Source organism: Drosophila sechellia, chromosome 3R (genome assembly GCF_004382195.2).
Source record: "Drosophila sechellia strain sech25 chromosome 3R, ASM438219v1, whole genome shotgun sequence".
In the NCBI taxonomy this organism is placed as follows: Eukaryota; Metazoa; Arthropoda; class Insecta; order Diptera; family Drosophilidae; genus Drosophila; species Drosophila sechellia.
This window is the reverse complement of record NC_045952.1, coordinates 7,315,589-7,341,836: the sequence shown is the minus strand read 5'-3', so window position 1 is coordinate 7,341,836 and position 26,248 is coordinate 7,315,589. Positions and strand designations below refer to the sequence as shown.

At 43.8% G+C, this 26,248-nt stretch overlaps 3 protein-coding genes and 1 long non-coding RNA gene across 4 annotated transcripts; 2 read left to right on the top strand and 2 right to left on the bottom strand.

Annotated features, from left to right (window-relative positions):
- Window positions 1-1,054: 1,054 nt before the first annotated feature.
- LOC6620024 (farnesol dehydrogenase) lies at window positions 1,055-2,034 on the bottom strand. Its single transcript, XM_002044201.2, has 2 exons — window positions 1,420-2,034; window positions 1,055-1,361 (listed from the first exon to the last, which is right to left on the bottom strand). The coding sequence occupies exons 1-2, from the start codon at window positions 1,990-1,992 to the stop codon at window positions 1,182-1,184; spliced, it is 753 nt and encodes a 250-aa protein (XP_002044237.2). The 5' UTR covers window positions 1,993-2,034; the 3' UTR covers window positions 1,055-1,181.
- Window positions 2,035-2,408: 374 nt separating this feature from the next.
- On the bottom strand, window positions 2,409-19,722 carry LOC6620085 (neuropeptide SIFamide receptor). The gene is made up of 6 exons (XM_002044199.2): window positions 19,631-19,722; window positions 17,120-18,068; window positions 16,972-17,038; window positions 9,921-10,020; window positions 5,733-6,371; window positions 2,409-5,608 (listed from the first exon to the last, which is right to left on the bottom strand). Exons 2-6 carry the CDS (start codon window positions 17,879-17,881, stop codon window positions 4,888-4,890), a joined length of 2,289 nt encoding a protein of 762 aa, XP_002044235.1. The 5' UTR covers window positions 17,882-18,068; window positions 19,631-19,722; the 3' UTR covers window positions 2,409-4,887.
- LOC6620025 lies at window positions 9,010-9,896 on the top strand. Its single transcript, XM_002044200.2, has 3 exons — window positions 9,010-9,116; window positions 9,419-9,552; window positions 9,617-9,896. Exons 1-3 carry the CDS (start codon window positions 9,105-9,107, stop codon window positions 9,756-9,758), a joined length of 288 nt encoding a protein of 95 aa, XP_002044236.1. The 5' UTR covers window positions 9,010-9,104; the 3' UTR covers window positions 9,759-9,896.
- Window positions 19,723-22,454: 2,732 nt separating the features above from the next.
- LOC116801425 lies at window positions 22,455-24,370 on the top strand. Its single transcript, XR_004362006.1, has 2 exons — window positions 22,455-22,942; window positions 23,655-24,370. It is a non-coding gene; the product is annotated as an uncharacterized LOC116801425 (long non-coding RNA).
- The last annotated feature ends 1,878 nt before the right edge of the window (window positions 24,371-26,248 follow it).

Below are 26,248 nucleotides of genomic sequence, written 5' to 3'. Positions count from 1 at the left end.
CTAAAACGATTCATTGCATTCGGTTGAAATTGTTTATTTATTTGAGTTGGGCCACACAAAGCTTGTTCATTTTCTTACCAAGAAACAAAGGTTTACACAAGTTCGCTCACGGCTTGATCGTGAGTGTTCACAGCTTGTGTATGCCGGTGTTCCATGCCACTGATTATTTCCGTATCTACAATGGTCAGCAGATGCTCTAAGCGGGGAAACTTATTATAATAAATACAACCAACCTGATACTTCCAACAGGTGTTTTATATTGGGTTCCCTTGGTGAGAAACTCCTGTCGCAAGACCTTGATTTTGCAATGTACTCATTGAAAAATGGTATACAGAACGGTATTGGTATCAGATCATTCGAGATTCCCTCTATCATAATGTTTTTACTCAACATCAGCACCACCCAAACTCTGATCTATTCAAGAAAAAGTATCCATAAGCTGTTCCTCATTAGTATAATGGGGTATAATGGAAGCGAGCTTGCTTATCGGGGTCAGTGAGGAGTTCAACTTGTGGAGAAAGTTCTCCCTTTTCGTTGAAACTAGCCACCATCACTTCCTTGCCCATCAGCGACAGACAGCACCCAAGTTTAGCGACATATCTTAACTTTATTAAGACACCTGTCTTTCGGCAGTGCGACGTGTTTTCAAATTAACTCTTATCTTTTGGGTAAATTGTTGAAATTATAAGCATAATCATGTCTGGGGTGGATTGACTACTTAATAGATAATTCCCAATATCGCAGTATCATTGGAATTAATTGGATTTTTTTGGTCTGAAGAGATCATTAATAATTAATTCCTGAATAGTAAATTCCTATCTACATATGTATGTTGACTCCCAAATGGATAAATAATCGCGAGGGTGTTTGTCTAGGTAAATTTTGATATCAAATATTCTTATTCAAAATGGGTAGATTAAGATTTATTACCGATTGTTCATCATTAAAAAAATGTTCCCGATGAACAAACGGGTTTAATAGAAAGGCGGCTTGAACGTTGGGGTAAGCAAAAACCTGTTGAGCCCGGTTTCCATGTTGAGATAAAAGAGCGACCTTGGGTGTATTTTTCTCTATTAATTAAACATGTAAATTTTATATTTGTTTACACTGCTATTGAAACGATATTTGTGTATTTGTTCAACTAGAAGTGCATACTTGGCGTTTGTATCGAAGTGGTCACTTCAAAAGCCCTCACCAACCGGTTTGATAATGAGCTCCTTTATCTGGACGGTTGGGGGCGTCTGGATGCAGTAGGTCACCGCATCGGCTATATCCTCCGATCGCAGCATGGGCATGCCAGTGGGTTGCTCCCAGGAGCCGGCTTCGAAAATTTCAGTGGCCACGACACCAGGGCTGATGCTCTAAGATACGTACATTATTAGAAGCATTAATGCGAACTGGATGAGCAAGGTCACTTACCGTGATCTTCGTTTGGGTGCCCTTCTTGTTGAACTCCTGGCGCAGGATTTCGGTCAAGGCGGTGATCGCGTGCTTGGAGGGCGCGTACATGTTCAGGCTGAAGCCCTCCACGGCCGGAACGGAGTGGCCCACCACACTGTTGATGACCACCACATGACCGTCGTTCACCTTGCGGCGTTGCAGCGATAGGAACCATTGGCGGGTGCACCAGGTCACTCCCAACACATTCACGTCCAGAATGGCACGCACATCAGCGGAATTTTCCGGGTCCGTGATGTTCATTTGACGTATGATCCCAGCGTTATTGACAAGCACGTCGGCACCACCCAGCGTACGATCGATCCAAGCGAAGGTATCGATGACCTGCTGCTCATTGCTGACATCACAGGGGCGGATGTGGAAGCGAGCAGCCTGATCGGCGGGCAGGGAGGACTTGATATCCTGGAGGACCTTCTCTCTCCTGGCTAGGCCCACCACTACCATTCCCTTGGCCACCAGATCGCGGCAGCAGGCTGCTCCGATTCCGGCGCTGGCACCAGTGACTACGGCAACGCGATTCAACCAGCGGTTCATGGCAAGTCTGTTCGATGTGGTTTCCCAATGGAGACTAGGTTCAATCTCAATTACTTTATACCCTACATCGATGTTAATCGGTTATCAATAGGCGGAGCTTTTTGGTGAAAAGTTTACACACAGATAGCTTCATAAATCTAGTCGAATGGGGTTCTCGAGAGCCGAGTGACTAGTCAAATTTTTAAGTGGAATTCATTTATTTTCAAGATAGCGGCACCATTACCAATTATGATCGTTATCTATGGATGACTTGACATTTATACCCATCAAGAACATTCTCCATCGTTATTTCGATTTGAGATTAAATCAAGTTTGCCCAAAAGTATTCTTCATTTCAAGCCAACTTCTAAAATATTTAAAATCGATTGCATTTGCAAAGCGTAAATAAGGCCCCAATTAAGATATTACAACTTTAGTTTAGTTTGAATTTTTATTTATTATTTCTGCTAACATGCATGTATCTTTGGTGTTAGTTCTATGCGATAAATATACATATATATGTCTGCATAACACATATATTTACATATATAATATTGTGTTGCCATTAATGCCATGCTTTCGGTTTAACTGGTTAACGCGCGATCTCTGTTAAATATTTTATGTTTTTTGTTTTCCGCATCGGTAAATAACGAACATAATGCACATGCATGTGAGTATGGGTATGCTCTACGTTTTAAAACTTTAAAACCTAAAGTTCAAATTGGGGTATTCGATAAATATTACTTTGCTTAAATCAGCCTGCTCGCAACTTTCGGGTTCTTCTTTAAGTGGAATCGAAAGCGGGAAAGGACATTCTATTGCGCGCCCTTCATACTTGCAGCATATAATATGTATGTATTTGTATAAATGTAATCTCTTGTTTACTAGACGTTGTTGTTCGCTTCTGTGGCTGCTTGCCACATGCTGCCAGCTTGTGAGTCGCTAGGCCTATATAAATATATTTTTGTATATTTGAAATATTTTAGTGATATTCCTCATTGTAGATGCTTGCCTTACACTAAGCGCTGGAGTTTTGAACGGGCTGTGCATGTCTTCTACTTTTCGATTTCGGATCGGGTTTACACATATGTATGTAGCTCCCCAAGTACCTGAACAGAGAGCGATGAGTACGAGTAGACTAAATCTCTGATCAGATCGTTCTCGGTTACACAAAAGCCTATTAAAACTCTACCGATCAGCGCCTAATGCAATCGAAGTATATAAAGATATATAACGTATGCTTTATACTTGATATATTCTGTATACATATAAATATTTACTTGTTCGTTACTTGACAGTTATAAAATTTTGGCTAACAATAAAATTGCATAGTTAATCGTTACGTTTAGTTTCATAGTTTTACCATTGATTCTGCCTCCTTGCGCTATCCGCTAAAATTTTATTTCGTATAGTTTAAAGTTTATTGGTGTTTAGTGTTTAACGAATTTGAGTTCGATTATTGTTTGCTTCTTTGTTAGTTTTTAGTGATACGTTTAGTGCGAAATCTTTGACTGCTTTGTGCTCACTTAGCGGACAACCTACTCCTTCGTCCTGTTCTAATCCTAATCTAGCCCTAATCCCTAGACTACTCCGTTCCCCCCTAATCTACTCTGTCCCAGCATGGTCAAGTGTTACTTTGTGCGCGTTCGATGCCCTCACTACATCTGCTGCCTCTGGTTCCTCTGCCCATCGATACCGAAGCATCGAAATATCGAAATAGTCGGCGATTGACCGATAACAAAGCTTGGATGGTGTGCCAATCGTTTTCGTTTTCACTCGCCTTCCGGTGCATTACGTTTACTAACCCATTTCCGCTGCTGTGCCATTTCCGCTGCCGCGACTCAGTTGTGTAAAATTCTAATAAAATTGATTATTGTTGTTTGATAGATACACGGCGTACGCGCAGACCTACGCTTGTATTGCATATTGCTTATTCCAAAATCAATATAAATATATATGTATAAATTGTAAGAATTTCCATACAAAAATTTAGTAGGTACGTTACTTTAGACCTCGGTGTTATCTCATTTTGTTTTGTTTTCGTTTCTCAACTATGATACTGGACTTGCCCGTTTCACTCACGTTCGCCGTTGTACAAAAAGTTTAGCTAAGCTATTATAACCCCTTCGATGCCCACGTTGTTCCGCCCACTCTTAACCAAACTTTTCGATATAGCAAATTGCGAGTACAAACAATCTTAAAACTGCGTAACGGTACATATAGGTATTATATAGCCATAGCCAAGGAGTAGTTCATATTTTGTGTAGTACCTCTGAAACACGTATAAAACATCTATTACCTATTAGGTCTGTGGGGAGTGTCTTCTGTGTACTCGTCTTCTGCATTCTGTGGTGTGTGTGTGTCTGTGGGGAAGTCCTGTTTCCCGTGCCCCGTGTGGCGTGTCTGTTCCTAGCTAAGCGATCTCTGATTAGATATACCCACCCACAATTGGTCCATCCCGATGTCCGTCCCCACTGGCACTCCATCCCGTCCACTACCCTATCCCAACGACGGTGACGGATGTGTGCTTCACTGCCTAGTGACAGATTCTGAACCCACCAGCACTGCCGACTTATATCACAATCGTAGGCCTATCACTCGACTTCATTCGATCCATGTCTGACTATCTGCTATAGAAATCTTCTAAGACTTCTTTGTGGTTCGGTAAGTTTTTGGTATCGTTGCTTTTGTTTGTATGTTAGGTTAGGTCGATTTGTTAAGCAATACATCTTAGGGGTTTATGTGATTCAAGAACGTATTAGAGCGAAGATAAACCGTCTTAATTATGCTTTAAAATTGCTGGATTACATAAACCCCTAAGGTAGTTCCTTCCACTTGTTCAACTGAAATCGACCCACACAAATGGTGGTTGGTATCTATCTACCAGTGTTAGGAGCTCGTTCAACCCAAAGTTGCCTATTCGTAGAGATCCGCATTCCTACGAGGAGAAGTCGAACTGCCGTAGCTGAGCTGCGAGTCGGTCTTCTTCAAAATGGAAACGTGGTGGGTGGGTGCATCACCCGTTCGGTTGGCCATCAGCGAGTCCTGTTTGTGGAGCAACCCGCGTCGCTGGTCGGCGAAGGAGATAACCGAGTCCTGCTTGACCAATTGATGGCGCCTTTGCTCTGGTCGTTGGTCCACAAACGAGATCACCGAGTCCTGCTTCACGAATTTCTGCCGCTTATCCAGCAGGGAGCTCGGTGTGGCGCCCTGTCGCCGGCCCACGTCCATCGAGACGCTATCCCTGTCCACCAGTGTGTCGTTGAGACCGTGTCCTGCCGCCCTGCGTGCTTCCATGTAGGACACAATTGAGTCCTGCTTGGACAGTGAGACCTTGGAGCCATTGCTGTCCTGTTGGCAGAGGGGTCGCCGGATCCCAGAGGCATCGCTGCAGGAGCTCTCCTGCTTGATGAGGAACTGACGCGATCCGTGAGAGTCCTGCTTGAGCAGCATCTGCTGCGACAGGTTACTGTCCTGCTTGAGCATCATGTTGTGGCGCCGCAGTGAGTTGTGCTCGTAGATGTAGGACACCGCGTTGCCCTTGCTGCTCGGACTCTTTCTCGAGCTGTTCTGGTGGTAGTGCGATGACTTCCGGGTGCTGGTGGTGCTGGAGGCGATGGCCACGTTGTCGTAGTACCTAGGTGGTTAAGGTGGAGAAATAATTTTTTTTATAAAAGGGAACACGATTTCTTACAAATCTTCATATTAATTTTGAAGGTCTCCACATATTTTATAAGTAATTATATAAGTAATTAACTAACCTGAGGCGTCCGCAGCAGCTGCGCGACTTGATGATGGCCGCGAATCCGCGTCGGTACTTCTTGTTCACTGAGTAGAGGATGGGATTGATGCAGCTGTTCGAGGAGCCCAGCCACTGGGCCACCGGCATCACCTTCTTGAGGATCTCAAACTCCTCCTGCGAGATGTCCGAGCCGAATTTGATCCGCGCGAAGATGACATAGAGCGGCAGCCAGGACAAAACAAACAGGATGACCACGGCCACCAACATCTTGATGACCTTCACCTTGCTCTTCTGCTGCATGCGGTCCATTTGCGCGTCCTTGGACTCGCCGGGGATGGACCTCGTGGAGACCTTGATCCAGATGAGCACGTAGCAGAGCGTGATCAGGGACATGGGCAGCAGGTAGCAGGCCACCAGGTTGGCTAGCAGGAAGTAGAGGTTCCCATCCGTGCCCGGGGGCCACACCTCCTGGCAGAGGAACTGCGGCTGCGAGTAGGCCGAGACCAGGGCGTCGGAGAAGACCTCCTCGGCGGGCACCAGGTCGAAGAAGAGCAGCCAAGGGATGGTGGTCACCAGCGCGATTACCCATATGCCGATTATCATGATGCGGGCACGTCGCTTTGTCATCTGCTTCAGGGGCCACCAGATGGCAATGAACCTGCAAGAGGGGAGTCCCAACCAAGGGGATTTTAACCATCTAGTCAAAGAAGGAGCAGCAGCAGGAGCTCCGCCTTCGGATGCCACTGACGGCTCTGAGCCGTCAAGGATAATGGCAATCATCAAGCTGTCGAGTCGAGTCGAGGCGACGATGACGACACCGTTTCAACTAGGAGTAGCAGCACGGCATGCAAATATCTCCGCTGATTAATTCGCACACGCAGGATGCCGATGCCAGCAGCCATCCTTAAGCCTTTTTCTGCTGAGTGTTCGCTTTCCAATCTCGACTATTGAACCCGCCTGCCACTCCTGCTCCTGCTCCTCCGCCCCAAAAAAGCGGCGCTGGGGATCTTGGAGCAGGGGTGTCATTTTTTATTCTGCTTGCCATAATGAATTGTAATTTGAATAAGAGCTGCGAGGTAGTGAGACGAGTCGGTATGGGGCCAACAACGAGTTCAGCATTTTTCATTTAGCTTAGTGCAGCCGGCTCATTGTGGCGCCCGCTCAGTGGTCATAGACAAGACTTGTCCCGGACGAACCAAACTGGTTGTCTGCTCCTGGCCCGAAACCATGTAATTACGTGCATTGTGCTCGTATTTTCGACTTGGACCTTGGGTCGTCGCCTGCGTCTGTCCGCCAAAACATTTGGCAGATAACACAGCGGTAATTCCATTAGAGGGCGGCCAGGCCAGGCTACTACCACAGAATCCTAGTCCTCCGACTCACCGACTAAAAATAGCCAGCTAAACAATGTGGCCGAGACCCTCATCTCGGCGAAAAAAAAGGTGGGCGGCCTGGGCGACCAAACAAAGCTGTCCGCAAAGCCAATAATCAAATTGTCATAACGTTTATTTATAGGAGCAAACCAATTGCATTTGCATAATTTGCCCATGCGACTTCTATGGTCATAAATCAGGCAAGAGCTTAATTGAGTTCTTTTGGGTAAAAACAGCGCACTCGGAAAAAGTAATCAGCATTTTTCGCTGGTGCAGTCTAATTCAAACTACCCTCTAATTTGATTTTGAAACTTTGTTAAATCGTATTAACTACACTTTTGATGATGTAAACCACTTTATGAGCTTTAAAAACTAAGTTTTCCCTTATGCGTTTACGATTTATTTATGATTTGATTCACAAATAAACTAACCTTATAGATTAAACTACATGTTCAGGTGATTTGGGAAAATTGTTGTTTGAAAATTAAATTATTAATATTATTTTGGTAATCTCGGGTAATTGTTGCCCATCAACTCTGTTGAGTACCATATGCGTAAATCTCTAAGGACTTCTATTCAGTTTCGTTAGCATATTTATTAGGCAGAATGAGTTTACTGTCTTGCCAAAATCCTTCTGAATATAAGACTACAAAGCGAATTTCTAGTAAAACTAAAAGAAGTAGTTAATACTCGCGCTTTAAAGCATTTAATAAGCCGCAAGTGTATTAATTTAATATCTGCCACACAATCCTGTGTTTCTGTCTAGATCCACGTGGTTTTATGGCTCCTATTTCGCTTCCTACTGCGGTTACCCATACGCACTGTTGACATTTGCGACGCAAAGAAGACACAAAAGCCGCAATGGCAGCGCCGTAAAGACACAACTATGTGTATAAGCGAGTGAGCTTTCTTATAGACTTTATGATTATAAGCAATCTAGTTATATACGCATACGTATTCAGACAAGAAAAGACCCTAATTAAATGACAGTGGCATAAGTATAAATATAAGTAGAAGTATAAGCAAGTGATAAGCTAAGTCGAAGGGGCATTACGGGCCCAGCATCCCTAAGACCGTGGAGAGATTTAAGTTTCATGTTACAGATAATAAATCTTAAATTTCGATTCAGTTTACGATGGCTCGTAAAAGGAGAGAACAACAGCAAAACAACTGGATAAACGGACATCAATGACGCTGGACTCGGACTTCGACTGGGACTTGGAAGTGGAAGTGGAATTGGAAGTGGATGAGGATGTGGATGTGGATTTGGACTCGGATGGGTTGGCATTAAGCGTGGGCGGAGGCTGACATGCGGGCCTGTGGGTGACCAAACGAACTAGTGAGGCGCTATGCCTTTGTCCCGCTGGCTGAAAAATGACAGTGGCAAAAACAGAAGCCTCTGGCCAAAACTCCTCCTCTGATTGTGGCCAGAAATTGATATAAATGAAAGTGCACATAAAGCGACAGGCGGCTTATTGTCCTTGCGGCTATGGCTGGCACAATTCGTGGGACTTCAGCATCACTTGATAAATCTGTTGACCGCGACATTTGCCGAATTTATTGCTTTTTTATACTTTATGGGCCAGGAAACGCAGGGCTGGCACTTCGATTCCTGGCGGCCAATCATCAATGGTATCAATATTCGCTGTATCGCGGCCAACAACATTCTAAGGCAATTGAAATGCACATAAAACGAGAAACATGAAATTGATTGTAAGCAGCGCCTAATACGGACAAGGTGAGCCATAGAAGCATATGATGATCTTGATCTTGAGACGACTGCTCCACTGACTCTCCTACATAACTGCCTAACTGGCTAACTGCCTAACTGCCTTACTGACCAGTTTTCCCTGCAGCTGATTGCATTGAGTGGCGTTCACTTTCGGTTCGGTCGCCTGGTGCAAATCCACTATAAAAGCCGCACTCGGAGCTCAAGTTGTCACCAGTTGACAATTAGAAATCATTAGCCTAGCTACCTTTCCTACTTCAGTTATCCCGCCAAAATCCTACACCTCAAAATGTTCAAAGTTGTGAGTATCAGTGTGCAGAAGAAGTTGTTGCCAGTTTGAATCCAAGCATCGTATAATTATGATATTATATCAGCTTGCTTTATCGCATTTAAAAATAAATGCAATAAATTAAGTATATAATAAAACTCATTGAAGTTCATATGAGTCACCTAGTATGTTGTTGGGATCGGTTTTATCTCACTCAGAATGAGTTTGCTTTAAAGTCTGCGACAACTAACCAAATACACTGTCGAGTGGCAGCCACCTGCTGCTCCGTCTAATGCCACTAATCAGGCTAATCTATGAACTCTGATCCGCCGCAGCTGTTCGTGCTCGCCGCCTTCGCCGCCTCCCAGGCTATCGCCCATCCCGGAGTGGTGGCCGTGGCACCCGTGGTGGCGCACCCGGCGGTGGTCCACACGCCCATCATCCATCATGGAGCCCACTCGGTGCACTCGTAAGGCCATTCATGTCCAATCTGCTTATCGCAGCACCGAACCACTCACCCCTTTCATTTTCAGCCATGTTGTTCATCATCCGGCAGCCGTCAAGGTCATCACCCCCATCGTCCACAAGCCCGTGGTGGCGGTGCATGCCGTCAGGCCGGTGGTTCCCTTGGTTCCAGTGCATCATGCCGCCCCCGCCGTCGTCGTGCATCATTAAGTGCCGTGAATACGGTCCATTTCCAATACCTTTCCCGCTCCCGATCCCGATCCCGTTCCCGATCCCCACCAGACCCAGACCAATCCCGCCCTGTGCACCACAACCACGATCCCACAATAAAAGTTCATAGCCACGTAATTGGAGCGAGTGTTTTCAACTTACCTGTCCAGGGAAACGGCAATCAGGCTGTAGACCGAGGCTGCCACGGAGACACCTTGTATGTAGGGCACAAACTTGCACATCAGCCATCCGAGCATCCAGGCTGCGAGTTCCAGCGGTTCGCGAAACATGAAAGGGGGAAAAGTGCGGGAGGTGAGTAAATATTGGTCATAAACAACGCACAAATTATGCTGAGTAACTTTCGGTCACATTGTCCTTGCTGGTGTCCTAGCCATACACTGAAGGAAATGTGAGGGCCTATGGCAACAAAATAGAGTGCAGACTTTTCTAAAATCCCCAAGGACACTTTGTTTGAAAACTTTCCAAATATCCTAACCACGAAAATCAAAGCAAATTAATGTGGCTAACCGACCGAAGGATCCTTATTGTTCTCATGGGAAATATTCCAAATAGTATAGGGCGTATCACTTTAAATATAAACCGTAAGTCAGCTTAACTGCTAAGCTAAGAAAATAGTGAAAATATTATAAAATTAATACTTCACCGCTAAGGCTTATTATATATTCAATATCTTGCATTTATGCTTGAATAATTACAGCTTTACAGCTGGGGATCATCGAGTTCTTTATAGCTTTACTGATTTTCCCCGAGTGCAGTGGTAGTGGTTATGCTCATGGTTGTGGTGATGGTGGTAGTGGTAGTCATGGACAGTTGGGTTCGAGATCTGGTTAGCGTTCAATGCTTCTTGTCATTGCCGCCGCCCACGTTCCCGTCGTTGTTTGCTGACTGAGATTTATGTGCTGCATATCATTCATAATTTGGTGACAAGTCTCAGATTGCGCCCAGCCGTCGTAGTCGGTGGGGCAGAATGTGGAGTCCTGGGGACAGAGCATTGTTTGCCCAGACCCAGACTCGGAGCCGCGGTGGACCGCAGGACTGCCTAACTTAATTTGTATTCCTTTTACTCCATCTTGTGGCAGGATGATGTTGGTAAATGGAATACACGGGCCCTACTTGCGCATAGTTGAGCGTTATGAATTTTATGCTAAGAGGCATAACTCACTCAGACACAAAAGGTTATAAAGCATACATACATGGGCGTTCAATGGGAGAGGCAACTTCCCAAGGTTGATGACAGTCGGGCGGAGAAAGACGCCCGGTTCATGACATATCGAATGGCAATTAAACAAGTGCAAGTGCGGCCCACACATCATTAGCAGTTAGCTGTTTGGCAGTTTGGCTATTTGCAGAAGGAGTTCACGGAGTTCAATGTTCGACTAGGAGACGCCTCCTGCGTCATGGGGCTCCTAATTTCCTGTCTCGTTCGCCTGTCTTATCTCGATTTGTTGTCGCTTTTTATTATGCATACGCACCGTAAGCCGCCGAGGCAGCCCAATAAAAGCTAACTTTAATATGATTTGGCACATAAAAATATAAATATTATTGGCGCTGCGGCGCTTCGAGCAAGTGAACTCTGTGGCTGTGGACAGGTTCTGGTTCTGGACAGGATCATGTGTGTCTGCAGGGAGGACATCCACATCCTCCCGCCTGGCAAACAATCAACAGTGTGTACACAGGACAGCAGACCGAATGGGTTTTTCGGTTTTATTCCTCCGATTTGAAATGGCTTTCGGGCAGACCTGCAAGTGCAACAGACTGGATCCGAGGCTATTAATACCAGTGTATTTGGCCACTCACTTGATATTATGTTGATAAGGGTGAACTTTGATATATGGCTGTCTGCGGGAGCTCTTGACTCGGCAACTTTATGCTTTCAAGTTGCTCGAAAACAATTTAAATTCAAATTCGGTTCCGAAATGCTTCATCACTTGCGGGCCACCGGATTAGCAGTGCCACTGGGTGAACTTTTTTCAAAAATACATGTTCTCCGAACTTCCCTTCGGCAAATAAACTATCTAAATGTGTATGCAATTCTATAAGGACAGGCAAACGTGACTCGGTTGGTTTGTCTGGGATTAAAGTTTGCATCAGTGCACTTTGGCAGTCAAGTGTCTTAACCAATTTTACATTGTGGTTAGCTTAGCGCAGTCAAGTGACTCCTCGATAATCCCAAACAAACAATGTTTTCTCAGTTCATATGGAAAGTATTTTGACAGGCTGAAGCGTTCAGCACGGTTCAACTTATTAAATAGTCCAACTCACTGATTTGGACATTTAATGTAAAAATGGAAAAACCACATTTTCCAGAACCAACGAGAAATGCTGACATTTAAAATTGGTTTTTGTTAACATAAAACGATTGAGAAGGAATAATACATATTTAATGAACCGCAAAAACCGCATCATATATAAAAAAATCAAATCAAATAGGTCAAGGGTTATGCCAGTAGTTATTTATAGATACCACAAGCTTAGGTAAGACATGATTATTTCTAAGAACACCGAGTCATACGAAACCAATCTTTAATTAACCCCAACCTTAAGGACACATTAATGTGTTGTACAAACATAATTGTAGCTACCGAAATAACCTAATTGCCTTGCGTGACGGGGCAACCGAGAACCTCCTTGTGGCATTACCCATTTGAGACCTCAAATGAAACCAAACACTCCACAGTTTGCTCGGACAACATCCAGCCTCCCCGTCAAGGTGAGAATGGGATGGGTGGTTGATCCGACTTGGAGTGCGTTTGACATGGCAACATATGGCAAACAGACGCCTCCATTTATACGCGAAAGCTTGTGCTCAATATTGATCAACTAGAGGAGATAATACCAATCGATACTCAGGCTTATCGCCAGCCTTCGATTGTGGGTGGTGGTGGTGGGTGGTGGGGTTGTGCGCCCCATCAGCCCTTAAGAAAATGTCAAGTGCGCCCTTAGCCTTTTACTTTTTAGCCTCTTACCCTCCTTACAACGAGAGCCTTTGTTTTTCGGTTGTGGCACAGACAAAAATATTTGGCTGACTTTTAGAAATGTGATTGAGTTTAAAGTAATTATGATTAGCATGATTATTAATAAATAATTTCCACTTATTTCTAAACAAATATTTGTCAAGGACAACTTTAAAACGAGGCTTTTTTGCAGCAGTAAATATTTTTTTTAGAAATAAAATCCAATTCAAAATGAAACTCTGCTTTATGAGGCTTTAATAGGCCCAACCAAGTTTTGTTACATTTTTATCCCCAATTCCGTGGGCGATTGTTCCTGTGTAGGCAAAGTGGATTGGATTATTCCGGGCATTGCGGATTCGTTTCGGTGGCGGCATTGTCATGCAAGGATTTTGATCGTAAAGTTAATGAAATAATCAGGCGTGACAAATCCGCAGGTTTGGACTTTGGAGTGGGAATGGTCGTGAATTGGTGTGGAGTGGCCATGGAAAAGGAATAACATAACACTTCTGGCAAATGCGTTATTGTTATGATTATCGCCGCGGCGTCACGTCCTGCGGCGACTTCTGTGTCAGCTCTTCGGGAAAATTGAATACCACAGCTAGTTCGTAGAGAAATGTGCCTGGGACGCGGAGTGGGAATAGGAATTGGAATCTGGGAATCGGGGGAGCTCGAGGTGAGATACGGGATTGCGGGAGCCAAGAGGCTGCAGATCTTAGTTGGAGTGGCCAGAGGTTGGATGCCATTTGCCGACGGCACGTAGAGACTAAATTAAAATACAATTGGCGAGCTGAAAAATGACTTCATCAGGGATAGGGAAACAGAAATGCGGGAGAGTCTGCCTCCAAGTTACGCATACGCCGCGTTCGCCCGGCACAAATCACGTGGCCCCCTAATGAACAAACTGGCAACGTGACTGCAAGATTTAGCCAACGGGAGATGCTGATCTAAAAAGGGCCGTAATGATAACGATTCCCCATTGATAAAATAGCAGAACAATGGCCATAAAGCGCCATCTGAGACAATTGCCGTTGCTGTTGCAAGGATATCCTTCGTCTCAAGGCGGCATCGTTGCTGGGAAATCAATTCATTTCGCGTTTTATTGGATTTCGAAGCACACACATAAATAAGGGCCAGCGCCACATTCCAACCAACAACCGCCACCCACCACCCACAAGCCACCAGCCAGAAACCACCCACAAAGAGTACACGGCCCAACCCAATACAGGTGCACCCACCCCACGCATACACACACACCCACAACCACACACACTGGCACACTCGCAAGTGTGTGTGTGCATAACCCTGACTATTAGGTTTGCCAAGCGAAATATTTAGGTCAATTCATCCAGCCGCAAAGAGCCTTGAATGCAAACAACCTTCCATTGCAATTCTGAGGCTTGAAGGTGTGCTTAGATAATGGCGCTGCGAGCGGCGATGGCCACCGTGGGCGTCGCTGCCAGCTGCGACTGCGACGGCGGCGGCGACGTCGTCTTTGACGGCTCGAATTTGATTTCATATAATTCATTTTGGTGGCAAAACAACCCGCCCACTTTGCCACTCGCTGGGTGCGAGTAGTAGGAACTATCAGACAGCAATGTGAAATGCTCGATGTGCAAATATGCTAAACTTCCAAGCTCCCACGCACTGTGCTACACAGGGAGAAAAAGGTTATGTTTGAGGAGAGCAAAGGGTTAAGTGGTAAGTGCACAGTACACAGACTTAACACTGGTAATTTGATTATGAAGAGTATTCGGAAGAGCTAGAAACTAACTCTGATAGCATATCATCACTTGACGGAGCAAAATAACATTCAAATTTAAAGCGAAAAAATGTATGTTTCTGAAAACGTGCGGATTGTTTAATCCTGAATGAAAATGACGTGTTAAACTTTTGTTTGTAAATAATACGCTACACATGTGTTTAGTTGGCAACACATGTTTTTTCCCCTGCATTAGTGCTATTTCACCGTTGCCGCTGTGAACCCGTTGCCTTCGTTTCAACTTCAGCAGGTTGTCGAAAGTGAATAGGAATGTGTGAGTGTGGGTTGAGAGTTGTGGGGTTGAAGGGGTGAAGCGGAAAAGAGCCACCCCAAAAGCCCCAATGCCAGCGGGAGGGCTGCAATTTGTTGTGACTGGCGTTATTGCTAGGCATCGGCGGCTCAGCTGAAGCTAAGACATGCCAAGCGAAAATTGCAGAGTGGGCGGCCAAAAGGGTGCCACATCCAAACAACCATCCAACCATCTAGCCCTCCCATCTACCATCTACCGCCAGCCGCCCACCACCCCCAGTGACCCAGTAAGAGCTGTCGGCCCTGCGCCCAGCTTGAATTTGTGAAATTAGGTCAGTTTTGTGTCGATGATCCTTTGGGCCACCCCAAAAAGCAGCCACCAATGCACCTACACATGCACAGCAGCGAGCACACACATGGGCGTGAGAGCGGGCGAGAGAGAGAGCGGAGAGAGTGCGCAGTGACACGGACACAAAAACGGAGACACGGACACCGATACAGATACACAATGCAGGCGGAGGTAAACTCATTCACTTTTCGCCACTCGCTTCATTCGTTTCCAGCGATTCGCACTCGGCAGCCTTCGTTTACTACATTTCCCCCAAAGTGGGCTTCTCTGGGGGAGTGGATTGGGATGGGGTTGGATCGAGTGCAGTGCCCAGTCTTGAAGTCGAGCTGCACTGGAAAATAAATCTGAAAAGTCAAACTGCATTTGCAGATTTTTTACCAGTTTGTAATATTAATATTCAGGTTAGCAAATAATCTGTTAGAAAGAGAAACTAAAATTTACGATTATTTGAAAAAAAATTATTTTAAATAATTTTGATTATGTGCCTATCTTCATATACTTGTGGCAAGACAAGGTAGCAACACAATTTGTTAAATTATTTCCTAATAATCCAACATGTTGTTTTACGAGCATGTTGACAACTCTTTTGCCAGTGTACTCGCTGTATAGCAACAAGAAAAGGAGAGTTCTCACAGGGCGGAGCCACTTAATTGGCAACACTTGGCACAACCTGCGAGCCTACGACCTGGCATTGAGATTTGGGACTAGGGACCTGGGAATGGGATTGGGGTAGCCATCGAAGGCAAATTGCAGTGAAGGATGGAGCTTGCATGGCGTGCTCCACAATCGGAATTTGATTTACCAAGGATTTCGATCATTTTTCCATGTCGGCGGCGATTTGCATAGACATTTGCCAACATGCTCACCTTGTCGTCCAGGCCTGCGACTATCAATTTGGATGTCAGTCCACAAAGTTCGTTTCGAATGAGAGCGGGGAAGTCGCGGGGGGAAACCAATTGGGGTGTAAGACGGCAGATAGGGACAGATAGATAGATGGACGGATGGATAGGCATGTCAGGGAAATTTATTTAAATTAAAGCATACAATTATGCGTAACCTCGTTTATCGGGTCGTATGTGGGTCGTCTCTGGGATTTGGTGGAATTGGCCTCTAATTAAATGGACACTTGTTCTTTGGCCCATGCGGATTGTCGTTTCCAAGAAGGTAAGGGCTCCCAAGGAAAGAGTACTAATTAATTTAATTGAGTGCGAACATCCCCGTTGCTACGGAAATCTGCCACATTTCTGGTGAAGTACACAGAATAAATTTGACTTTCTGACTCTTTTTTTCTTTACTGCATACTGAGTGAGATTTACTTCCTTGATTTAATGAATAACTGGTTTTTGTCTTGGCAGTCTATTTTAAAAGTTATCTTGACCATTGCAGAAAGCTATTAAATTTTGATACTAAAGCTTGGCATTTTCCAGACCAACTTTAATGATGCTACATCGTACTAAAAATTCGAAAGAAGCCAGTATTTGGTATTTATATTGCAGCTTACAAATAAACGGAAACCCAGTATGTCTGTCAAAAGTAAATAAAACCGAGTATAAATAAAATCCCATAAATTATTATTTTCCACCAGAAGTATGAGCACTTTCGTTTGGACATTTATGCCGACATTAGGTCTAATGAGGGTCCATTACACTCGCCCAAACATATTGGGCACATTACGCATACGCAGCGTAAGCACGCAGGAGCAACAACTTTCGTCAGTGCCATTTGGCAGGGCTTTATCTAAAGCGGCGATTAATTGCAGTACATAAATCGGGCTAATATGCAGAACAAACAAAAAAACTTGGGCTTCTCCCTAGCAGCTAACGTGGCCCCCAGTGGCGAATAAATCTCGTCGGCATCTTGCGGAATTAAAGAGATACTTACGCACAAAGATGTTGCCAATCAGAGTGGCTGGCAGGCAGAAGACAATGACCAGGATGTCCGCAATGGCCTTTTCGTTGGAAAGGGGGGGAATGTAAATTTTATTTCAAATTAATGGGGTTCATCCACGAGATTTACGGGGTCCACCCACCAGATTCACAATGAAGTAGTTCGTCACCGTCCGCATGCGAGGAGCCCGCAGTACGACGGCAATCACGAAGCTATTCCCGATGAGTCCCACCAGGAAAACGACGATGTAGGCCACGCAGTAGACCATGGACATGGCCAGCGAGTGACGGTAGAGTGGGTCGAATCCGAAGTCCACGCTCCCGTCCAGCTGCTCCCACCGGAGGGCACTGTCGTTGTACGACTTGGTGGCCGCAGCCGCCGAGATCAAACTGGTGGTCGCCGGCGACAGGTTCAGCAAGTTGGAATAGTAGGTGGATGAAGTGGCGTCTGCGATGGCCAGCGACTTGCCCGCCAGGGATCCTCTCGCAGATGCTGTTGTGGTGGCCGCCAAGGTGGCTAGCAGCGAACTGGCCGCCGGAGCGACCGTGGCAGTGGCCGTTGTGAGGACCGTGCCCAGCAGAGTGTCCGTAATGGCGCCGTTATTCAGTTTAATGGCACTCGATGCTCCCAAGGAGCTGACAGCACTGCTACCACCTCCGCCACCGCTACCACTAGTGCCATTCAATTCGTTGAAACTCAAGAGGTTCTGCAAATCGACGAAATTATGCGTGAAATTATTGTAATCCCCGGCGAGGGCGGCGGCTTCCTCCATTGTCTCCGCGACCATTTTCCCCGGCGCCATGGTCGGAATGGGCATGGTAACACTAGTCGTCGTACTGGGAACGTCGCCACTTGTATGGCTTTTATGCTTTCGCTTGCGAATCCGCCCGCTGGCTGCCATCATCAAATCATCCGGCGTCTTGATTGGGCGGATGGCACTTTCACTGGCGCCTCGCTTTCGCTATCACTATCCGTAGACGTATCTTGAATCTTGAATCTCGTATCTGGCTTGTTTTAGAAAAGGTCTATAAAAATGGCATCGTCACTTGGCATTTCGTTGGCTTGTGTAGGATATGCAGGAAGTTTCGTGGCTTTGGGTTAGAGAACAGTTTTTAATTAACACCCATGTCCACACAACATATCGTTTATCCGGGGATTGTGCTGCGCTTGCCCCGAAGTTGCACAATAAATGCAGTTTTCTAGAAACTCGCTTCTAGCGCCCAAGGACCCTTTCGTTTTCGTTTTTTTTTTTTTTTTTTTGATTGAAATCACCTACAAAAGTTTGTTGCCGTTTCGGCTGCGAATCCGAATGCGGAATGCAATGCAATGCCTGGGTCGTTCGTCAGCTGGTTGACGTTGCCTTGGCTGGCATTACGAAAAAGTCGGCGGCCCAAGGCCTCGTGTGCATATTTCAGATAAGGCCAGATGCTGGGTGCCTGGATAAATGCAGCTGGAGGGGATTGGGGATCGGGCATTGGGCATTGGGCATCGGTAAAGGAGCCGAGAGCATCGGCTCAGGGACATGGTCACCGCCGCAGTTGCAACACATGCGCGTCGCTAATTAATTTTAATGCCCGTTCTGCCATTGTTTGGCTGCTGTTTTTGGCACAATTGAAAAGCCAGCGAGCGTGCACTTTGACCTCAAAAAAACGACACCAAACATCGAACCAACGAGCAATTGAGCACTCAATAGCAGCGCATAAAAATTCCATTAAGCACAACTGCCAAGCGCACGCAGCACTCTTCTATTGAGTGCCAAAAAATTGCCAGTAAGCATTGAAACAATTGGTAACAAACGAAGCCAGTGCGACATTCTTTTGTGCGGTTCCATGGGAGTGTCCACATCAGACAAACTGGCGACTAAGGGCCCCTTGGCACACAATTCAAACTGACCACGCACAGCAAAAAAAACCAAATAAAGAAAGACTTCTAAAAATTCAACATTAATCATTAAGCATCATCAATGATTTAATTGGGCTTAAAATATCTGAAGAATTTTCAATATGATCCTAAATTTGTATCAATTCGTTGAATAGATTGATTGCATATTCCAAGTTCATAACGGCAAGAGAATTATTAATATTATTTATGATATCTTTAACCGAACAACAGAAGGAATACAGCATTTTCCATAGTATATCCTCCAAGTTGAAAGGGAAAAGAAAATTGCTGAAAGAGCTGAAGTGCAATCAGTTGCGAAGTTTTAACTGTTGATACCAAGTTGAAAGTCAACTTTTTCCGTGTAACGCCGCAGCTGGCGTTCCATTCGGAATTGGATTGGGACCTTTTTCGAGCGTGAAAGTGCTCGGGACCTAATTGAGCTTACATGCCTGCTGGCCAACTTGGAGGCGATGCCAATGCCGATATAGTCCTTAACGTGGCCCCTCGGCGCAATGGGGCGTAAGACAAAGTGTCAACACTGGGACAAATCGGGCAAACTAATTAAACTGTCGGAGGGCTAAAACAACGCGAAGCTGCAAGATACTGCAAGAGCAGATGCAATTCCTAAGAGACGAAGGGACGAAGCGCGAAAAAATGGGGGAAACTCCCACAACTGCAGGTGCAGATGGAGCCAGAGCAAGCACAAACAAACACTCCCACGGATAAATCAGCTTCAGGACATGGATATGGATGCTCGAAAGGTTAACACTACGCGTGGTCGTTTCCGTGGTGCGATATCGTGGGTCGTGGGACGTGGATATAGTCATCCCAGGGGCGACCGCGTTGTCAACGGATTCGCGTCTGAATGAGAACTGCTGGCACTGCGGCCGCGGCAGCTCGTTTTTCAGGCCAAATCGGGCCGATAAGAGCCGAAGGACAGGATCCGACTGAATGTAGGTCCTTGTTGCCAAACCGCGCCCGCCTTTGGCAGCCACTGCCTTTCGCTTCGGCTCTTCGACTCTGCGACTCGGACCTACGGAAGGAGTGGGCCTGTGCCTGCTCCAGTGCCACCCACTCGGGCGCTCGTTCGCTCGGTCGGGCGGTCGGGCGGTCGGTCGTCCTTGTCGCCTATGTACTCCACTCGGTGAGCGCTGAACCAACGGCCCTCAAATGCAATGACAGAGCTCTCCTATATGTTTATGCCCGTAGTTTTCTACCGTTCCCGTTCCGTACTTTTCGCAGGCTTAGCGCACAACTTTGTAGGCTTAAAACTGAAGGACCACATTTGGCAATATCCAAGGTTGGATCGTTGAAATGTCAGGGCGACCGAGTGGGAGGCTGCGTTTCCTCGAACCATCTCACTGCCATCTCAAACACACACCTCCAGTTGGGTGTGGGATTCGTAATCATCATATGCTCATTTCGGGTCCTCCATCATAAATATGTTTATTGTGCCATTTGACTTCCGGCTATTGTTCGTTGCGTGTGTCAGCCTGCGGCAGGAAACAAAACAAACCGAAACGAAACGAACCGAACCAAACCAAACCATACAGAGAGCAACAAGAGGGGCACACGGCGTATACGCAATTTCCGAGCTGCCTCTATTATGCTGCCGCTTTTGTTGCCCGTGTCAATTGCTTTTGTCCGTCCGTTTGTTTATGATTATGTGGCTTTTCCTTGCAATTGTTGCCCGTGCAACTTGGCTTAATGGCGGGTCAGGAAGATGCTTCCGGCTCGTAACGGACATTGCTTAAGCTGGGTCGGCAATTAAATCTCTGTCCACCGATACAAAATAATCCAAACTTTGCATACTTTTTGTTTGAAGTTTAATGGCAGTTTTCAAGTTTCGCAGCTCAGCTCATTAGAGTTTAGTTGGCGCTCGAAACTGAGCACTCTGTTGCTCAAGGATGTGCTGAAATCACTCACAGTGCCACTCACTCATTCACCCAAACACGTCTCTCTTTCGGAGGGAGCAAGTATCTACTCATCCCGAGGTCGATTGAGCGCAGGATGCGCGTGCGTTTGCAACAGCTGGCTTTCCTGCTCAGCCAGCGGCCAAAGGTTCAAAAACCTTGTGTTTGGTTCAGCACTCGCAAACATTTGGCCACTCGCCAGGCTACACTGAACGCATTCGGGGTGGTTTATGCCCAACAGGACCATTCTTTCCGAACAATAGAACATTGTGAGGGTTTCAATGCGCAAGTAGGTAGATGGTTGCGACCCGGATTAGGATAGCTCTAAATATAAACTCAGGCATCTCAATATATTCCGAAAAGTACTTTGAAGAACTATGTATATACCTAATTAAGTAACTAATAATTAGATTGAAGAAACCTAATGAAAGGTTTTGTGTAACTTTTATTTGAAAACAAGCAAGAGACTAGGAAAAGACCCGACAATGTTTTATCTATTTCATCCATTATATATCCATTATATGTATTTCATAACGTAAGAATTATTTTTAAATTAGTATACCCGTTACTCATACAGTGAAAGTATGTAACAGGTCTGAGTATATAAAGTAATGTTTTGATATTTCCTCATATTTTTATTAGTCTCGTAAATTTCACCAACAAGACAAAACAGTCACGGCCACACTTTTGAACAATTTTTAAGTTTTTTTTCAGCTTATTAATTTTTTCCCCCAATTTCCACCAATATTCCTAAAGAATTTGAATTTACTTGCTGAGTAACGGTATCTTATAGTCGGAAAATTCGAATAAAGCACTCTCTCTTGTTTTTAAATGTATGTGATTTAAAATCTATCGATAAGCGTGGGTATTTTATCTACGGCGCCATAATTGACATCTACAACTGTGTTCTTTATTGGTACTATTGGTTTGACATGGGTTTGTTACATGTATCTTACATTGGAAATCTACGTACGTATTAGATAAATGTTTGCTTCGTTTTAACTAATCTTATATGCATTTCCATGAGAACGATATTTCTATAAAATGTAACCAAATTTGCGTGTTTTAATTTTTATTTATTTCTTCTCGAACTAAATTAATCGAAGAACTATGTATATGCTATCGATATGCTTTCGTTAAATTCGGCATGAAAAGAGACAACCCTGTGAATCAATAAAAAACATGCGGTCTCTCTCTCGAAAACTGAACATTATTTGTCTCCTTCTGGATATTTCCATTCTACACTAATCAACAAAAATTGCTTTATTTTTGTCGAAAGCGATGTAAATTTGTGATTATATATGTATCTTATTTTTCGCATTTGTTGATTGTCACTATATAGTTTTATAACAATTAATAAAGCATAAGAGAGAATATCGCTGAAGTAGGAAATTCTCAGACATTATATGTATGCATATCCAGAATTGGTTAGTATGTGCAGTAGTTTCCAGAACACAAGAGAACAATCCAAATGTATGTGCTTAACCGGATTACCAACCATTCTCTTGGAATGATGGTAGTTTTTGTAGCACAGTGGTGTAGACACTCGTGAGAAACCGGACGAGTCACGTATACGATGTATGTATATAGTGTACTCGCTCCGACCCCAATGCCGCAGACCTGAGAGACATGCAGATGTTTCACGAAGCCAGCGGTTGGGTATAAATAGAGCCGCCTCAGTCCGGTCACGTCACTCTCAAATGAAAAGTGTTTAAGTGAAGTCAAAGTGAAGCTGAAAAAAAAATCGAAAAACCAGTTAAAATTAGTACAAAAAAATTTCTGTCTTGCAATCTGCAAGCAGTAGCTTTAACCGAAAATGGAAAAGTGTAAAAATCGTGTCCCAGGAGGCGAGCAGCAGTACGAGTATTGCAAAATGCAGGGGCAAGGGCCCACGTAGTATTTTTCCACGTCGGGCATTAAATGCTCTCGAGTTGGAAACAAAGAAACCGAATGCAAACCCACTGGAAAAGATGTGATTAGTCATCGATTTTGCTGGTCAGCGTCGGGGAATTTCGCAAAGCAGCAGGCAGTTTTCTCGAGTTTGGCTAGAAAGTGAACCACTAGGCAGTCTGAGGCAGTTATCCAGGATGTCAGGATGTGTGCAGTACTCTCTGTGTCGAATGGCGATGGCCCTGACCTGCGGATTTTGAAAGATTGAAATAGGAAGCCAGGTATACATACACAGCAACGAATGCAGCGTTTTCTTTATTCTTAATTCGTAAGCCAAACCTATGTTTAAGACGTAGTTTATATAACCGTACGTATATATGTAGCGAAACACGTTTTCAAACGTCGCATCGAAGCCATTTCTTCTGCAGCCATTGCAATTTCATCGTGTTGCGTAATCGCGAATTGTAAATGTGTCCCTACTATTTCACATTTGTATGTATCCAAGTCGAAAGTTCTCGAACTATTCTCGTCAGCAACCCCCGGATCGAAAGGCCACCAACTGGCTCGTTCTCTCTCCCCAGAAACAGCGTACGCATACGTTTACAATTGACTCTCTACCTATCTGGTATACACATTTTTATATATGTATACACTCAAAGACACCCCAATCCCCCACCATACATATGGACAGATGTGTGAATGTATCGCACTTGGACGACAACGGCAGCTGTGCAAAAAACGCTGCGGCGTACATAACACTGAGCTCTCTGTTTGCCTTTCCCCAGTTTTGCTTCCCCATACGTATAAATGGTGTTTATCAGCGGTAATCTCGCCAGCCTGACTTTGTCCCTGTCGCTTCTATTGGCATTCTAAACTAGATCGTAGACGATTTAACATTTACGTAGCTGTTAATCTTATTTGTAAACATTTCTATATGCAACCTGCCATACCACTTAACCAAGCAATATGTATTTCTTTCTCTAAACTTTATAGTTGGGCGTTGAAAGTTGATATCGATATCGATCCGTGAAAAATCGTTACCCTGCGCAAGCATGGGGCGGCATATGGGTGCTGAAAACGCACTCGGCCCGATCCCGATTGCAGCGTTATTCGAAAGCTGTGTCTGCGACCATGACTGAGATTATATGCGTACATATATCTAATGTCCGGGGTCGTGGGCCAGCCAGGGCGCTCGATTCTGTCAGATTGATTGTGCGGATTGTGTTATAGGAACACTGGTGTATCGACTTCTCTGCTCCACTATGGGTGAAGGATACCCTACCGAAAAGGCCTTCTGTCGCTTACTATCATCGAACAAGTTCCGTAAAGGGCAGACATACGTACACGTGGCAGCATATTACGTTCAATGACACATCGTCTCTGGATTAGTAGTTGAACCAACGAGCTCGAATATACCCTGCCAGTTGGTTGTAAATATTAATTTTGTTCTTATATTCAGTTGTAAAGTCAATACGGAAGACATTTCCACACCAACCATGTGTCACTTATGTTCTTAAATACCAGAAACTGATTAAATTTTTGTTCTCATACACTTCACCAATTAAGAATTACCTGTACTGATGTAAGTGTACTTGTTGAAACACAACAAAAATAGAAAAAATGAATAACAAAAGAGCTCTATAATAGAAAAGCCACAGAAAAGTGAATAAAAAATTCAAAAATTCAAAAAATAAATTTCGAAACATCTGCTCGTGATATTTTTATTTCAAGAAAAGATCCGATTTCAGTTATACCATCTAGCTTAAATTTAGCGTTACGAGAATAGTCCCTCGGAGGAAGGGCCTTTTATCAAGATGCCAATAGCGTTCGTCCTATACACAAATTACTCAGACGTTATGAAACCCAGTCGAAAAATCGGAAAGTGTCTACCATTGAGGAAAGGTCTCTTGACCTTTGAGCGCTAAAAGTTTGTATTGGAACGAGAATGTTAAGGTTTAAAATCAGCTGAAAAGTACGTATATTCCACAATTATTTTTCTCCACATTTTTAGGATCAGAACATCAGAACTATATTTTTTGGAAAAGTCGACGGAAATTATTTTGTTTGGAGGTCCCAAATTCTATACACCTTCACGCTTATTCTTTCACACGAAAAAATCAATAAATTATTTTTATTGAATAACAAAAAAACACATTTATTACTTGAAAATTAATATATATAATAATAATAATTACCGAACCAACATACATACACATGCGACTCGTGTTGGACGAGATTACATTAAGAGAACTGTGAAAAATAATAAAAAAAAGGCTTACAATTAGAAAATGAAAGGTAAAATATTCTTTATAAGGATTTTTTAAAAATAAATAATAATAACAAAATGAACTACAATAATATGATACCTTCAACAATAGGTATAATTTATGTCGATTTCCCCAAATATAATCCGTCGAAAAGGCTTAGCCTCCTTGTAAAATAAACTTAAAACCGTAAAGGTACGGTTTTATATTAAACTGTCCCCAAACAACATCGCATCTAATAATTAACTAAATTATTAAGCAATTTAAAAGGTTGGGTTTTTATGGTATACTAGTTAACTTAATAGGTAGGCATTTAACATACGGTTTACATGGTATGTATTATATGAACTCTGCAATAAAATGTATGATTTATCTCGATAATAACAAGTATTATCCGTCGAAAATATATGAATTCTACAATAATAGGTAGGATTTATGCCGGTTAACAGAAACATTATGCGTCTGATTGAACATTGAAGTGTATGGTATTTTTTATTTGGTATATCTAAGCAACATAAAAATGACCCCAAATTCTATGAACTCTTTAACAATAGGTTTTATTTATCCCGATAACCCAAATCATTATCCGTAGAAAAGGCTTGGCCTCTTGGTAAAAGAAACTTAAAATCCATATAGGTAGGGATATAAAACTATCCCAATTCAAAATCGCGTCACATAATAAACAAAAAGTTGAAGCATCTTAAAAGGTATGATTTTTAGGACATATTCATTTACTTAATATGTAGGCATTGAACATACGGTATTTTTTTATGGTTTATCTAAGCAACATCAACATGACCCACAATTCTATGAAGTCCTTAACAATAGGTTTTATTTATCCCGATTATCCCAATCACTACCCTTCGAAAAGGCTTAGCCTCTTGGTAAAATAAACTAAATAAATCCATATAGGTAGGATGTCTTATAAAACTATCCCAATTCAAAATCGCATCACATAATAAACAAAAAGCTGAAGCATCATAAAAAGTCTGATTTTTAGGACATATTCATTTACTTAATAGGTAGGCATTGAACATACGGTATTTTTATATGGAATATCCTAGCAACTGCAACATGACCCACAATTATATAAACTGTTAAATAATGGGTATGATTTATCTCGACTACCCCAATGATTATTCTTCGAAAGGGCTTAGCCCCTTGGTAAAATAAACTTAAAATCCCTATAGGTAGGGTGTGATATCCAAATTCAAAATCTCGTCACATAATAAACAAAAATTTTAAGCATCCTAAAAGGTCTGATTTTTAGGACATATTCATTTACTCAATAAGTAGGCATTGAACATACGGTATTTTTATATG